At 45.3% G+C, this 14160-nt stretch overlaps 1 protein-coding gene across 1 annotated transcript in view; it reads right to left on the bottom strand.

Moving 5' to 3' along the window:
• LOC126253539 (uncharacterized) overlaps positions 1 to 14160 on the bottom strand; it is a 606491-nt gene that overhangs the window by 146176 nt on the left and 446155 nt on the right. The window contains exons 100-107 of the mRNA XM_049954972.1: positions 5726 to 6068; positions 5312 to 5613; positions 4877 to 5209; positions 4460 to 4765; positions 1330 to 1635; positions 894 to 1229; positions 491 to 814; positions 64 to 378 (exon numbers count right to left, since the gene is read on the bottom strand). Of these exons, the coding sequence (XP_049810929.1) occupies positions 64 to 378; positions 491 to 814; positions 894 to 1229; positions 1330 to 1635; positions 4460 to 4765; positions 4877 to 5209; positions 5312 to 5613; positions 5726 to 6068 (2565 nt within the window). The remainder of the gene's footprint in view (positions 1 to 63; positions 379 to 490; positions 815 to 893; positions 1230 to 1329; positions 1636 to 4459; positions 4766 to 4876; positions 5210 to 5311; positions 5614 to 5725; positions 6069 to 14160) is intronic.

Here is a 14160-nt window from a genome sequence, read left to right as displayed (position 1 = left end):
CGCTGTCACCAAGGCTATATTGCATCACACACACCAGAAAAACCTAAGGCTCCAGAAGCTTACGTGGAATTGGATGGCATCTGGCGAAGGGGTCTCCGGTAAATCCTTGTTTGCAGCTGCATATTGGGCTGTGGTTGATCACCTGGCAGCGAGTATTGAGGCCACACGGCCCAGGGCAGGGGTCCACACACTTCTGGTTCACACAGGCTCGGTTCTGCGGGCATTCGGAGCTCACCACACACTCTGGTCTACAGCCTGGTGGACTGCCAATGTACGACGGTAGGCATGAGCACACAGCCTGCCCATTCACTTGGCGACATTGGCTGTTAGGACCACATGGCGATGGGCTGCACGGATCTCCTGGTTCAGCTACCACAGCTGCGCAATAGAAGGGCCAGTCAGCCATACAAATACAACCGAAAGAACACATGGTTACCAAATAACTCACTCCACAGAGATAAAGTATTTCAGCAGAGAAATTGGTCCTTACGTTCGCTAGCCTGCACTGTGCAGTATCGGAACGGGTCTCCAGTGTATCCCGGCCGGCATGTGCACGATGGCAGGTGATTGACCACCTGGCAGTCTGCATTCGGGCCACACGTGCCGGGGCATGGGTCTTGGCACTTGTTACGAATACATGCCCTGTTGGGAGCACAGTCAGTGTTCACCACGCACTCTGGCCGACAGCCTTCGTATGGATTGCCCACATACTCTGGTAGACAAGTGCAAGATCCTGCGCCATTCTGTTCCCTACACACTGCATTCGAACCACATGGCGACGGAGAGCAGGGCGTTGGCCTCTCCTGGGGCACGGCTACAGCTGAAAGCCACAAGTCACAATTATCCTCTGCACGAACTTGCATCCACAATCGCACAAATACAAGAGAAATGACTCAGGAGTTCATTCTTACGTTGTACAAAGCACTGAGAGAACGGGTCTCCAGTGTATCCAACCGCACACATACACGTAGGCGTGTGGCTGACCACTCGGCACTCAGCATTTGATCCACAAGCTCCGGGACAGGGGTCTTTGCACTTCTGCCCCATACAGGCCAGATGGCTGGCACACTCGCTGTTGCTGACGCACTCAGGCCGACAGTTTGGTGGCGAGCCTTTGAATTCTGGCAGGCACGAGCAAGAGGGGCTGTCTCCAGCTACCTTGCACTGAGCATTTGGACCACATGGTGACGGCTGGCAAGGGTTCACTGGCTTGCTCACCGGCGAATCAGCTGCATGAGGGAAAAACCAATGTGTGAGAAGAACAAAGTAGTAGCTTACATTGTTTTTCTGATATGACAGGAAGAAATGTTTCATCAGTATGGTTCTTACGTATGGGCAGGCATCTGGTGAAAGGGTCTCCCGTGTGGCGCGGTGGACAGCTACAGATAGGGTTGTGATTCACCACCTGACACTTAGCCCCAATTCCACACGTTCCTGGGCAAGGATTTCTACATTTCTGGTTGCTGCAGGCTTCATTCTGGCTGCAATCGGAACTCACAACGCACTCTGGCCTGCACGCCGGTGGGCTTCCAAGGTAGCCCGGCACACATGAACATACAGCCTGGCCGTTAATCTCCCGACATTGGCTGTTGGGACCGCATGGAGACGGGTTGCATGGCTGTGTTGCCACGGGAGCTGTGTAAAAAGACAAAAGGTATTACTCCATTTTGTCTGTCCAAGCTATTACTATTCTACTCAACGCGAAGGTAGTGTATTACATTACATTTATTGTCTATTTTCGAGTTATCAGCGTATTGTTCTATACTCTTACAAACGATATTGGCGTGGTCAAGATACATGGTAAGCGTAGAGGATCGATACGAAGTAAGCGGTGCTGGATGTACCTTGCTGTGTAGCACAGCATCCGGAGAGCGCGAAACAATCAGTAACTTCTTGTGACACTCTGACGAAGAATCTCTAACCACGCATTGCATGTCAGGCGTTAAGCACAATGGTGTAATCTAAGGTCCGCTTGTGTTTAAAATCTCTTATGTAATCTGGGGAATGTGTTTGACAGCAGATATCAAGAGCCACATGGGCAGTTTCCTCATAGTACCAGCAAAACCCGAGAGTTACTGTTTGTGTTGTATTACTGGGACATCTACATCAGTAAATACAGATTGTCTCACCTTGACCTGCTGAGATTCTGCCAAGTTTAGTTACGTCGAATAGCATTGTTGTGTGTTCCAGTAAATACTATCGGTGTTCGCTTCAATAATTAAGATGGCGAGGTGAAGGAATTAATTCTGAATTATAGTTATTTATCTCGTTTAGCTGACCTCTTGCGTGAACTGGAATGATGCATTCCCCACACCATCCAAGTGTTTTTAGCCTTTAGCAACCACAAGGCACGGAGAAAAGTTTAAACTAATCAGTCTACACGGACACTAACAAAACAGTGTCAGTGGCCGGTCTTCACTCTACCGGATGGTCAGGTTCTTGAAAAACCATGTACTGGTATTTACCATGGTATCAAGACCGATCTTAATACGAACAGTATGCACATGAAAATCTCGTTTAATAGATCTGCTGTTGAAGAATCGCCGCCAGAAGATGATTGAACTTGCATCGAGAATGTTGTCTCTCAGCTAGCGCTGTAACTGTAGCCTCTAGCAGACTACAAATACATGAATATGTAAATGAGCATTGAGAAAATTGTCAGGAAATAGGTTCTCAAGCGAACTGAAGAGTGCAGCTTGTTTTGCAAAGTGTTGATGCCTGATGCCTAGAGCTACTAGGATGTCACTTGTCATTTGAGAATTCGTTGGGATTGAAGAGGAACTTGACATTCCGCAATGACTTGATAGGCAAAGTGCTGAACACTAAAAACTAGGACAAAGGAGAGAGGAAACTCGCTGCTCTTATACACTCAGACTGACAAGAAGGTGGACCAGTCTTAAATATCACGGACGGGCCATCTCTTGGTAACATTTGCTGCCTGTTATATTGCGTAGCACTGTGTTACTTCAGTCACGGCTTTGATATCAAGAGAACAGTTGCCTGAGATGCTCAAGAATGAAATCAATCAAGACAAATCCGCAACAGCTCGGCGTACCATTACGAAATACAGACAGTGGCTCCCACGAAAGCGACGACAGCAGTTCTTCTAGCCGCTACTAGAATTATCTGTCGAAGCAGATATGTGTGTAGCAACCAAAGAATTCGCGAGGAAGAGAGGCAAGAGAAGAACGGTACCAGTGTGCGTGACAGTCAAGGATGACAGACTCCCTTTTTCTTCAGAACAACATATTCTGCAGCTTCCACAGCAGATAACTACGGGGACACAGAAAGCTAAGTTCTAATCTCACTACATCTATCGACTGGTAACGATCCGAAACGCCACAACCTGCACACTTTTAGCCCCATAATCCAGTTCTATTAATGCAAAGCTGCCTCGATAGAAAGACAATGAATTTCACGCTTCAAAGAGTGACCACACAAATCCTGTTGTATAATTGCTGCTACTTGCACAATGAACACTTCAGTCGCATCTTTTCTGACAGAACGCAGAAAATGAGATGAATGGATTCGCTCTTACCGGGACAGATACATTCCAAGCGAGTTGCACATAACGCTTTAAGGTGCTATTTAACTTCCTGCACGTAAACCCACACATTCTTAATCGGGTTTGGAAAGGAACACATAGACCTGATGGAAACGGACAAGATATAGTTCTTGTACAACTGAAAGTGCAACGACCGTCTGACTGAATGTATTACGTCCAAATGTAGGGAAAACAAACTTGCCTGTCCAACCACCTCCCGACATCATGAGGAAAGACAAGTTTGATCTGGCAGGCCCTGAATTGTATCAGCCATGTTAGTTGCCTATGTTTCACCACCACTGCATATTTGTACCACAGAGCGTTTTATTGAAATAATGCAATAAGGCAAAGAAAACGGTGGGGCTATCATACACCTATGAGCCACTGTCCGTTTGGGATGCTTGACTACTGATTTAGCTCTGCAGCTCCACCGCTTTGATGTTGAAATGGAGCAGGAAAAAGCTGTGTGCGCAAAAAGCAGTGGAGCGTGGCTATACACGCCGGTTTCTCGGAACTCACAGTTCAGTTGGCGAAGAGAGGGACGATCATCCATCTGCTGAGCATTAGAGACACAATAAAGCATAGAAGGAAGAATTTTCCTTGTATAAAGGTAAAACACATATTGCGTAGTGAGGTAACATTCCAAAGACAACGTGGTGATGATAACGATCACCATGACAAGGCGAGGCATAGCCGCTGAACGTTCTCAACCGTATGACAGACAGCCGCCGAAAACTCCACAGTTTGGAAAGGTCTTCTTTATGAGCAAACCAACAGTGAATAAGAGAAATGAGAGCGTGACAGGTACATTTATATTTATTGTGAGAGAATTTCCATACGCGAATGTCCAGACCATTCCTCCCAACCCCCACAACAGATGCTGACGGAGTAGATCACTATACATCTGGTACATACGTGGAATAGGCCGGCACTGAATGAAGGCATTTCCAGAGGTGCCTTCTGGACAGGTACAGATGGGGATGTGGTTGACTACGTCGCATCGAGCACCCTGTCCGCAAGTTCCTGGGCAGGGGTCAGCACACTTGTTCCTGATGCAAGCTTTCGTCCTGTCACAATCAGTACTCAACACGCACTCTGGCCGGCAACCAGTGTATGGGTCTCCTTGGTATTCTGGAAGACAAGTACAACTGCCATCTCGGCATTCGGCGTTAGGCCCGCAAGGCGAAGGATTGCACGGGTCCGATTCCACAGGTTCTGCAACTGTAAGCAATTTGAAGAACGAAGTGAGTTTGACGTGAACACAATCTGGAGTTTCTACTGCCACATGAAATTAATTTGAAATCATACTTTGCGTAGTTTAAGCTTTCTTACTTGTCGGTTTCGGGAAGCAGTTGGTGAATGGATCTCCTGTGTACCCCTCAGGGCATGTGCACACTGGGGTGTGGTTGATCACACTGCACTGTGCGCCAATGCCACACGACCCAGGACATGGGTCACGACACTTCTCCCGGATACAAGCCCTGTTGCTGGGGCACTCCGAGTTGATGGAGCACTCGGGACGGCAGTTTGGTGGAGCGCCAATGTAATTTGCCAGGCATGAGCATGAAGGATTGCCACCTGTATCACGACATTCAGAATACGGCCCACATGGTGATGGGATGCAAGGATTCACAACTACTGGGGCACTCGGCCTCTGAGGTGGAGCTAAAAAGAGAAAAGAGACAACGTTCTAGGTCATTCCTGCGCTGTCACCAAGGCTATATTGCATCACACACACCAGAAAAACCTAAGGCTCCAGAAGCTTACGTGGAATTGGATGGCATCTGGCGAAGGGGTCTCCGGTAAATCCTTGTTTGCAGCTGCATATTGGGCTGTGGTTGATCACCTGGCAGCGAGTATTGAGGCCACACGGCCCAGGGCAGGGGTCCACACACTTCTGGTTCACACAGGCTCGGTTCTGCGGGCATTCGGAGCTCACCACACACTCTGGTCTACAGCCTGGTGGACTGCCAATGTACGACGGTAGGCATGAGCACACAGCCTGCCCATTCACTTGGCGACATTGGCTGTTAGGACCACATGGCGATGGGCTGCACGGATCTCCTGGTTCAGCTACCACAGCTGCGCAATAGAAGGGCCAGTCAGCCATACAAATACAACCGAAAGAACACATGGTTACCAAATAACTCACTCCACAGAGATAAAGTATTTCAGCAGAGAAATTGGTCCTTACGTTCGCTAGCCTGCACTGTGCAGTATCGGAACGGGTCTCCAGTGTATCCCGGCCGGCATGTGCACGATGGCAGGTGATTGACCACCTGGCAGTCTGCATTCGGGCCACACGTGCCGGGGCATGGGTCTTGGCACTTGTTACGAATACATGCCCTGTTGGGAGCACAGTCAGTGTTCACCACGCACTCTGGCCGACAGCCTTCGTATGGATTGCCCACATACTCTGGTAGACAAGTGCAAGATCCTGCGCCATTCTGTTCCCTACACACTGCATTCGAACCACATGGCGACGGAGAGCAGGGCGTTGGCCTCTCCTGGGGCACGGCTACAGCTGAAAGCCACAAGTCACAATTATCCTCTGCACGAACTTGCATCCACAATCGCACAAATACAAGAGAAATGACTCAGGAGTTCATTCTTACGTTGTACAAAGCACTGAGAGAACGGGTCTCCAGTGTATCCAACCGCACACACACACGTAGGCGTGTGGCTGACCACTCGGCACTCAGCATTTGATCCACAAGCTCCGGGACAGGGGTCTTTGCACTTCTGCCCCATACAGGCCAGATGGCTGGCACACTCGCTGTTGCTGACGCACTCAGGCCGACAGTTTGGTGGCGAGCCTTTGAATTCTGGCAGGCACGAGCAAGAGGGGCTGTCTCCAGCTACCTTGCACTGAGCATTTGGACCACATGGTGACGGCTGACAAGGGTTCACTGGCTTGCTCACCGGCGAATCAGCTGCATGAGGGAAAAACCAATGTGTGAGAAGAACAAAGTAGTAGCTTACATTGTTTTCTGATATGACAGGAAGAAATATTTCATCAGTATGGTTCTTACGTATGGGTAGGCATCTGGTGAATGGGTCTCCCGTGTGGCGCGGTGGACAGCTACAGATAGGGTTGTGATTCACCACCTGACACTTAGCCCCAATTCCACACGTTCCTGGGCAAGGATTTCTACATTTCTGGTTGCTGCAGGCTTCATTCTGGCTGCAATCGGAACTCACAACGCACTCTGGCCTGCACGCCGGTGGGCTTCCAAGGTAGCCCGGCACACATGAACATACAGCCTGGCCGTTAATCTCCCGACATTGGCTGTTGGGACCGCATGGAGACGGGTTGCATGGCTGTGTTGCCACGGGAGCTGTGTAAAAAGACAAAAGGTATTACTCCATTTTGTCTGTCCAAGCTATTACTATTCTACTCAACGCGAAGGTAGTGTATTACATTACATTTATTGTCTATTTTCGAGTTATCAGCGTATTGTTCTATACTCTTACAAACGATATTGGCGTGGTCAAGATATATGGTAAGCGTAGAGGATCGATACGAAGTAAGCGTTTGTGGATGTATTTTGTTGCTTAGCACTGTACCAGGAATGTGGGAAACAATGAATATCTTCTTGTGACACTCTAAAGAACTGACGATGAATGTCTATCCGCGCATTACATGTTAGGTAGCTACATTTCGGGCAATGGTGTACGCTTCGATTTGCTTGTGTTATAATCTAGTACGTAATGTGAGTAACGTGTTTGACAGCAGGTATCAAGCCCACAGGTCGACCTGTTGACATGCTACACGCAAACCCTCCTTGTGTAGAAATACTGAGTCACTTGCAGTGACGCTATAACACAATATCGCATGCTGACCGTGCTGTCTTGACCCATCTCGATACAGAGTATGTTTTAGTTCTGCCCAGCTAGCATGTTCTCCAGATCTCTCACCAAGTGAAAACAACTGGTCATGGACTGCTAAGAGACTGGCACGCCTTAACTCGTGTCTCTACGATTTATGAACTCTACTGTAGAGTTGAAGCCGCTTGGATTCGTATAGCCGTATATGTCATTGAAGCTGAGTTAGATTCGATGCACAGCCAGATAAGAACCGTTGTTGCTGCCAGAGGTGTAGTTCTGTGTACTAAGCTGTACACCCTATACTCACCCAAACCATCTACAAATTTAATAATGTGTCCTTTCGTTTGTAGTATACATGGTGAACATTCATGAAATCGGCAAACTGCACGGACGGATTCCTGACTGGAAATGGGGGAAAAGAGGTCCTTTGAACATGAATCCGGATATGCATAGTTACCCCGGTAGATGGTGCTGGCGAATGACGGTTCCTCTGTCCACGTGCAGTGTCTCCTTGTGTGTTGCCGGCTGTGTGATTGACGCAGTGTACTGTAGACAGCAGTTTGGTACGGTACTCATGTCGGAAACAAGCCGAGATGGTGTTTGTGTGCGGCCAAGCAGAAGGAAACGTTCGAGAGGCAACACGGCTATACCAAAACAGGGAACCTCACAGACACCAACCACATCATACATTTTAATTCCGTTTTGGATGTTTGCGTGCTCATGGGTCCTTTGAGACAGAAGTATGGGCAGGGAAGTGGTGGACTATACGTACACCAGATTCGGAGTTTGTACTATGGTTCGTCCCAATATTCTGTAGAATCCTGTCCTCCAGATCTGGAGTACGCACCGTCAGCCGCCTCACTGCATGTTCGTCTGTCTGAAAGGACCCATGATCACACAAACAACCTAACGAGCTTAAAATGTATGATGTGGTTGTTGTATGCAAGTGTACTTGTTTTCGTATGCCTTGCTGCTTCTTGACGTTTTCCATCTGCTTGGCCGTACGGAAACATCATCTCGACATGAATACCTGACCATTCTGCTGCTTACAGTACGCTGCGTCCATCACACAGCCTGCAACACACAAGGAACACACGGCACATGGTCGTAAAAACGCCATCTAGCGTGGCAACGATGCGTTGCAGGACACATGTTCATGGGACCTTTTTTTCATTACAAGTCACGAATGCGTCCCAGCAAGTTGTAAGTCTTATTATACACACACAAAATGAGTATATTTCCTGGTGTTGCAATTTGAATGGGCGGCAGTTTATGCAGTTATTTCCCCCTCACGCTTGTCATTATCACTGTCTATTCAATGTTGGGGTATTTCTTAAAGCTCGAGAATCTTTCTTTAAAAGGATTGGCCGCTTAGCTATGTGTTGTAAGTGGTTACGTCTAACGTCATTGTTCCCTAAGAAGTAAGGGATTGCTGTTATTATGAAATATGGTTTCTCTGGGAACTTATTCTTAATATACTTTTTTCTTCAAGAAATAAATATCTTGTTTCGATTGCATGCATGAACTGCCTGACAAGAAAACCGTGCCGCGTTGTCCAATTACGGAAACCGTGGATTTTCGCTTTATCGAGTGAAGCATATGGCATGCTTTCTACACACGGTTCGTGTTTAGTTGTAGAATCATAGTAGTTTTTTTACTTTAAGTTGTGGACTATGAAATAGCTTCATAGATGTGCAAGCGATTTTTTTCTGTAATTTAATATTGCGTGAGAAAACGGTGCCATGCTGCACGTGCAAGGAAGAGTAGGTATGTCTAAATTGATCGATTGTGTCTCAATCTACACGGAACAAGAACAAGATTGTCAGGTGTATGATTATTACACATTCATAGTTTTATTAGCTTCTTCCGGGCACTGAGATGATTTTTTTCTTCTAATACACAAGTCGGACGAACTATGGATCGTTTAGAACTTGGGGTTTGGTCCTCCCGCATCTTGTTTCCCTTTAGTTCTCGGGTAACTGGGTGGATTTCTAGACTTACCTTAAGTATTATTATTTTTGAATGCATGCTGAAATTCGCATTCTATAACGACGGAATATAGGAAATAATTGACATCCGGTATGTTCCAATGAGGAGGTACTGTGTAGAATCGGGGAGACAAGAAATTTGTGGCACAGCGTGACCAAAAGATAAGATCAGTTGATATGACACATTTGAGACATCAAGAGATCAGCAAATTAGTATTGTAGGGTAGTGTGGAGAGTAAAAGTCGTAGAGGGAGCCAAGAGACGAACACATTAAGCAGATTGAGAAGGATGTGGGCTGTAGTAGTTATTCGGAAGAAGCTCGCACAGGATAGAATAGCTTGTAGAGCTGCATCAAACCTCATCGGACTGAAGTCCACAACAACAAAATGTTTCACTTGCTCACAATCTTAAAATATACTTGAGCAAAACAATACGTTTTCACATGTCTTAATACCGCTGCACTTATTACTGATGACGAATTGTTTAGGATGACGCCATGGAAAACAATGTCTGCATTTTACTAGTTTTGGAGATTTGATGTTTTAGAATTGCAGGTAAACTGAAAATGCATCATGTGATGTAATAAGAACAATACTTCTGAAGAAGATATTTTTACAAGTATCGAAACCATGGCCAAGGGGTAATAAACCTTTATTTGCAACAGGTTGGCTGATTTTTCAATCTATACTGAAAATACTTCTTTTTATGGGACAAACGTGGTTGGTTGGTTGATTTGGGGGAGGGGACCAAACAGCAAGGTCATCAGTCCCATCGTATTAAGGAAGGGTTGGAAAGGAATTCGGCAGTGTCCTTTCAAAGGAACCATCCCGGCATTTGCCTGGAGCGATTTAGGGAAAAATAAGGATGGCCGGACGCGGGTTTGAACCGTCGTCCTCCAGAATGTGAGTCCAGTGTGCATAACCACTGCGCCACCTCGCGATGGACAAACGTGAGGCCATCGTTATCATAATGTAAATAGCAACTTATACATCACGAGGGAGCTTGAAGTTCCTTAGAGTACAATGACCAGAACATTTAACGAAAACGTCAAGGACCTGCATTGAAGGAACTTGCAATAGATGAAAACTATGTGGAAGTATTGACGGGAGACAGATTTTTAATAGTAAAAGGATATTCTATCGAAGAATATGTAAAATAAGAGACAAGAAGATAAGAGCAGAGATAGATACACATTTCACAAGTGAAAAATGAGTAATGTGAGGAAAATAGAACTACAAACAAAGAAAACGTAAAAATTTAGCTAAACTAAATAAATAAACGATTTAATAATGAAGTATATGCGATATATACTGGTAAAAAGAACCTGTAAGTAGCGAATAAACCTTTACTGATTGATCCCGTTATTGCTCATGGTGGAATTGGAAGGCCCGATATCTTAGAATGATCACAGATCTATACAAAAAAAGTATATTTGCTGCGTGTAAAATGGTCTATTCACGAAAGTACTGGTTATGAGATTAATATGCAGAATTTGAGCCACAATTAGGGGGCCAATGGCATCACATACAAATGAAGCCAATGTATCACCTGAAGATGAATTTGTTCTCTGAAATGCATTCTGGGTTATATAAATGTCTCAACAGTATCTGCTTGCGATAATTTTCCTAACCTATAAATATTATACAGCTATCAAACGCAGTACTAACACGTTAAACGCGATGATGTTTAACACTGACACTTGGGTAATAGAAGACGAAACGAAGTACAATGTGTTTTGCAAAGATTCTTCCGATGTCATAAGTGTAGGTGTTCTACATGAATGAAGATGGAAATTTAGGGTGAATTTTAATTACTGCATTTAAAGTAAATGCTTAGCTTGGCGATAGATATAATATTCTGCTTAATGCAATCTCCCTGGCGCGGTTATCTCGCTCGCACATTATTCCGTGTGCGTCTAATCGAACTGACAATAACACATGAACAAAAGGCATTTTGCGTTTTCCGTTTCAGAAGGTGCATTTCAGTTACTACCGTGTGATATGTGTTACGTCGAGAGGACGATACTACGACTCATACACCTCAAGACGTTCGATACGGCAACAGTAGCTTCAAGTCACTCGTTGTTTATGTAAGGGGAAATCCACAGGGCGCCCTCGTGAGTTCGTTCAAGACGTACTTGTAGAGCGCATTCAGCAGTCTTGCATGTAGTCTCAGAAGTCTACGGATAATACCAACCGAGAGTTAACCATTTCTTTTGTCACTGTCAGCGTGTTATGTGGCGACGTTTGTGTTGCAAACCGTAGAGTGATGGAAAAATATAGAGTGGCGGAAAAAAATAACTATTTCCTTTATCTTTAGTGTTCAGTGATGGGGTCACACTCCATTTAAATGGAAAAATGAAGCACCACAACATAAGAATACTGCTAACTTAAAGAAATTAAATGTTATGAGTCCCCAACGCAATAGCTCTAGCAAGGACGCGGTGAGTTGGGCGTCCCCGCGCGAAGTGGCTGCGCGGTTTAGGGCGCCATGTCACGGATTGCGAGGTCACTCCCGCCGGAGGTTCGAGTCCTCCCTCGGGCATGGGTGTGTGTTGTTCTTAACATAAGTTAGTGTAAGATAGATTAGGTAGTGTGTAAGTCTAGGGACCGATGACGTCAGCAGTTTGGTCCCTTAGGAATTCACACACACACACACACACAGTTGGGCGCCATCGCTGGAATACTGATCGTTAAAAGTAGGCAATATTTAGAACCCGATTGTTCCCTGTTGTCACACTCGGTGACCCCGAAGTTTTGACACTGCAATGCATTATGTAATATGAGTGACGATCACAAATGTTTAGTAAATGTTTTGAATGCCATTTTTCTTCTACTCATTGCATTGTATTACAACAGCCTTAATATTGTCATACTCCTTGCTACAGATATGTACCACAATTAAGATGATCCACTCTTTAATGCGCATTCACGAATCCACGTTACTTCCGTCTGAAATTTATACTATAGCAGCTCATCGCTATGAGAGACACACGTCCACGAGTTGTCAGCACTGGAGAACAAGCAATAAAACACTCAAGAAATGTATTCGCAACTGCGACATGATCAGACTCCAGCTGCACAGTGTGTTGGTGACAAGGAAAATCGGGACTCGAACCCGGTTTTCCCGCTTTACGCGAGCTGTCGCCTTAGCCGCCTCGGCCATGCGAGAACGTATCCACGGCCGACCCAGACTTCCATTTGCTACTGTGGTTCTACTTCTTGTATTAGCACAAATGCTGTGCTGCATGTCTGAAGGGCACTGCACAGTACATCGTAATAACACAGGCACTACAAAATAGTATAATATAATAAAACTTCCCCATCACACATCCCCTAACCCCGCAGTGGCCATGCCACTTACCGCTCTGCCTCTGACGTTAGCATCTAAAGTTACTTAGTTCACGGTCGAATTACCCAACGTCAATTACAATAAAGCACATCTTAAAATATTGCTTTCTCTATAAGTATTTTTGTTTGTTACTGAGAAGGAAAAGCTCATAAGTCAGCTGACGTTTTTGGATTCGGCTGTTAGTTGCTAGATGCATCTTATTATAAAATAGGCTCTTATTATTATAAAATACGCTGAGAATTGCGGGCCGCACGAATACTTGATTCGGACCGCATGCGCCCGCGGGCAGCGTTTTGACGACCACTGATCGAAGGCTTCATGTATTTTCCGCCGCTTCCAGAGAACAGATTAACGTCCCATCCTTTTCTTCGAAAATATGGTTACTGGAATCAATTATCTTTTGTATAGTTGCGAGAACATGCTGAAAATATCGTTTTTCAACTTGTGTAGCACCATAGCACTGGTATCTGCATGTAAGAACACTTCTTAACAATAAGCTGCCCGGATCGGTCGGAAGGGCTGCGCGAATCTGGCATTGCACAATAGTGTGCGTGTGCGTGTGTGTGTGTGTGTGTGTGTGTGTGTGTGTGTGTGTTTGTGGTTACCGGGCGCTCAGGGCCGAGGTTATTAGAGATGGGCAAACTCGTTCATCCTTGGGAACTAGTTCACTGGTGATTGCTATTTTTTGGGAACCTTCATTTTCACTCGTTCACCGTTCATTTGTGCTTGGTATACGGTTCTTAATCAGAGTCTTCATTCATAATAGAATTCTCACAAACTTGTAATTTTAGTGATTTTGCAAAACCTCTCGTTTAGCCAACTGTAGCGTTATGTGGCTGATCGCAATGAAATAATATAAGGTGGCGCACGAAAAACTGGCCCCGAGTACAGACTGCTCGCCAATTACCCATGATCTGTTGACCGCTAGGAGCAGAATAGATAAACTTGTAATAATTAGGCAGTGAAGGAACAACAAATAAGCTAATGCAAACAATAACTTCGAAACAACAGATGACGATTGGTAGTGACAATACACAGTTTATCACTCGGGTCCGATTTTTCGTGCGCTATCCTGTACCATTGAAATAATTTGTAGACGTTATCATATTCTCTTTACAAAATGTGACACCAGACACTCGATTATGGAACGCGGACTTCATTCAGTTGTAAGTCGGCCTGCCTTCCATAACAATGAACATGCTCTTTTATCTTGGATCAAAAAAAGACGGAAAATGGCCACTCGTGTGTGCCATGCCGACTTCCTTTACATGTATAATAACAAAAAAATCTTGCCTTTTCAAAAGTATTTCTTCTACTGTTTATCGAAATAGTGAAGTAAGTTTATATTCCGTTTTGTTACCTGAAAAGATGTATGTATTACATACCACGTAATTTTATGTAATTTACGTAATTATAAAACACATTTTAATTACCGGTCAGACACTGAAC

The sequence above is a fragment of the Schistocerca nitens genome, chromosome 1 (genome assembly GCF_023898315.1).
Source record: "Schistocerca nitens isolate TAMUIC-IGC-003100 chromosome 1, iqSchNite1.1, whole genome shotgun sequence".
Classification (NCBI taxonomy): domain Eukaryota; kingdom Metazoa; phylum Arthropoda; class Insecta; order Orthoptera; family Acrididae; genus Schistocerca; species Schistocerca nitens.
This window is presented reverse-complemented; position numbering and strand designations above follow the sequence as displayed.